This window comes from Mandrillus leucophaeus, unplaced genomic scaffold (assembly GCF_000951045.1).
Source record: "Mandrillus leucophaeus isolate KB7577 unplaced genomic scaffold, Mleu.le_1.0 Scaffold237, whole genome shotgun sequence".
In the NCBI taxonomy this organism is placed as follows: Eukaryota; Metazoa; Chordata; class Mammalia; order Primates; family Cercopithecidae; genus Mandrillus; species Mandrillus leucophaeus.
Window position 1 is genome coordinate 1,318,160 of NW_012102443.1, and position 1,539 is coordinate 1,319,698.

The 1,539-nt window shown below is 56.3% G+C and overlaps 1 protein-coding gene across 1 annotated transcript in view; it reads right to left on the minus strand.

Annotated features, from left to right (window-relative positions):
• NOC4L (nucleolar complex associated 4 homolog (S. cerevisiae)) overlaps positions 1-1,524 on the minus strand; it is a 6,471-nt gene extending 4,947 nt beyond the window's left edge. Inside the window, exons 1-2 of the mRNA XM_011982222.1 lie at positions 1,320-1,524; positions 578-684 (exon numbers count right to left, since the gene is read on the minus strand). Coding sequence (XP_011837612.1) covers positions 578-684; positions 1,320-1,332 — 120 coding nt within the window. The 5' untranslated portion in view covers positions 1,333-1,524. The remainder of the gene's footprint in view (positions 1-577; positions 685-1,319) is intronic.
• Positions 1,525-1,539: the final 15 nt, after the last annotated feature.

The following is a 1,539-nucleotide window of genomic DNA, read 5'->3' on the forward strand; positions in this document are numbered from 1 at the left end:
CTAGAGAAAGCAAACCCACTGACCCAGAAACTAAATGAGTGGGTGTCTGGGGGTTGGTGTGGAATGGGGTGGGATATGGCAGCGATGTTAACTGGTACAGGATTTCTTTTTGGGGCGATGAAGATGTTCTGGGATAGTGGTAACCACTGCACAACTGTAAACACAGTAACAAACGCTAACTTGTCAATTTTAAATGGTAAACTGTGCATCACTTATTTCTCAATACAGATTTTAAAAAAGCTCGCAATGCATTCCCATGGCTGCAGACCACAGTGTGGGCTGAGCAAACACAGCTGTGGACTGGCACGAGGCTTGATGTGTGTGCTCTATGCAACAGAGATGCCCGTCGATGCCTCTGGAGGTGAACACGGGTTCTGCCTCTTCAATATTCAGTACAAGACTTGATAGCCATGTTTGTAAACGGGGCTGAACGCCCGCAAGGTGACGCTCCTATGAGCCAAAGAAAGGAAGCAGCTTTCCCTGGACAATTGTGGGAGCCCCAGACCTCTGATTTGTGGATAGCCTGGGAGTGGCAGTGCAGGGGATGGACACGGATGAGTGCGGCCCAATGACCCACCTTGACCTGAAAGGAGGGGTGGCCCAGAAGCTCTCCCAAGCGGTTGCCGCAGCTGTGATAGCGATGTCTCATCCATACTTTGTACTTCCGTGCGGCTCCCCGGGACCCTGCAGACAGGTTAAGGCGGTCAGTAACAGCGGTATCTCGTCCACACCTTGTACTTCCATGCGGCTCCCCGGCACCCTGCAGACAGGTTAGGGGGCTCAGCCCACATATGCCACTTTGGGCCCCGCCCAAAGTCTCAGGCCTGGCTCCACCCTCCCACTGTCTTCTACTCAGCCTCCACAGGTGGAAACAGGTCGCTATGGCCCCCAGACCTGTGCTGGGACCTGCAGGTTCCCTGAGCCCTGCGAACAGGAAGAGCAGCTCCTACCCCAGAACTGCCTCACGCAAGCTGCCAGGGGCAGGATCCACATCTCCTCACTTTACTCCAAGACCCCATGTCCCCAGAATGGGGACATAAAGGAAGTGCCGAGTTTAAGTGACCATGTCAAAATCAACATAAAATTACAAAATGGGTGCAAAGCACACTGACAAAAAGTCGTACCTTGTCCAGTGTTCATCTAAACCCAGCTACATAGTATCCATGTCACCCCTGCATCCATCCTCCGCGGGGGCTTGGTGTGTCCTCCCACCAGCCTGCACGGTCTGTGACAGGGTTGGGGGCGCTCATCCCACGGTGACAAACCTCCCTCCGACCCACGGAAAGAGAAGAGCAGCCCCGGGGCCCTCCAGGGCTCACCTGTCATGACCATCTCCTCAGAAGGCAGCTGGCCCACAAACAGCTCTCCCCGCTCCAGCAAGGCCCCAAAAAGACGGCTGCACGTGCGGACTGCTTCCTGGATCTCCTCCTGGTCCTCAGACTGCAGGAGAGGCGGCGGCAGGGTGCCCAGCCGGGATGTCACCTTCGCCCCTGCCTCGGCCGCCCCCCACCCCTGCTCCCTTCCCCCTCGGGACGCCAG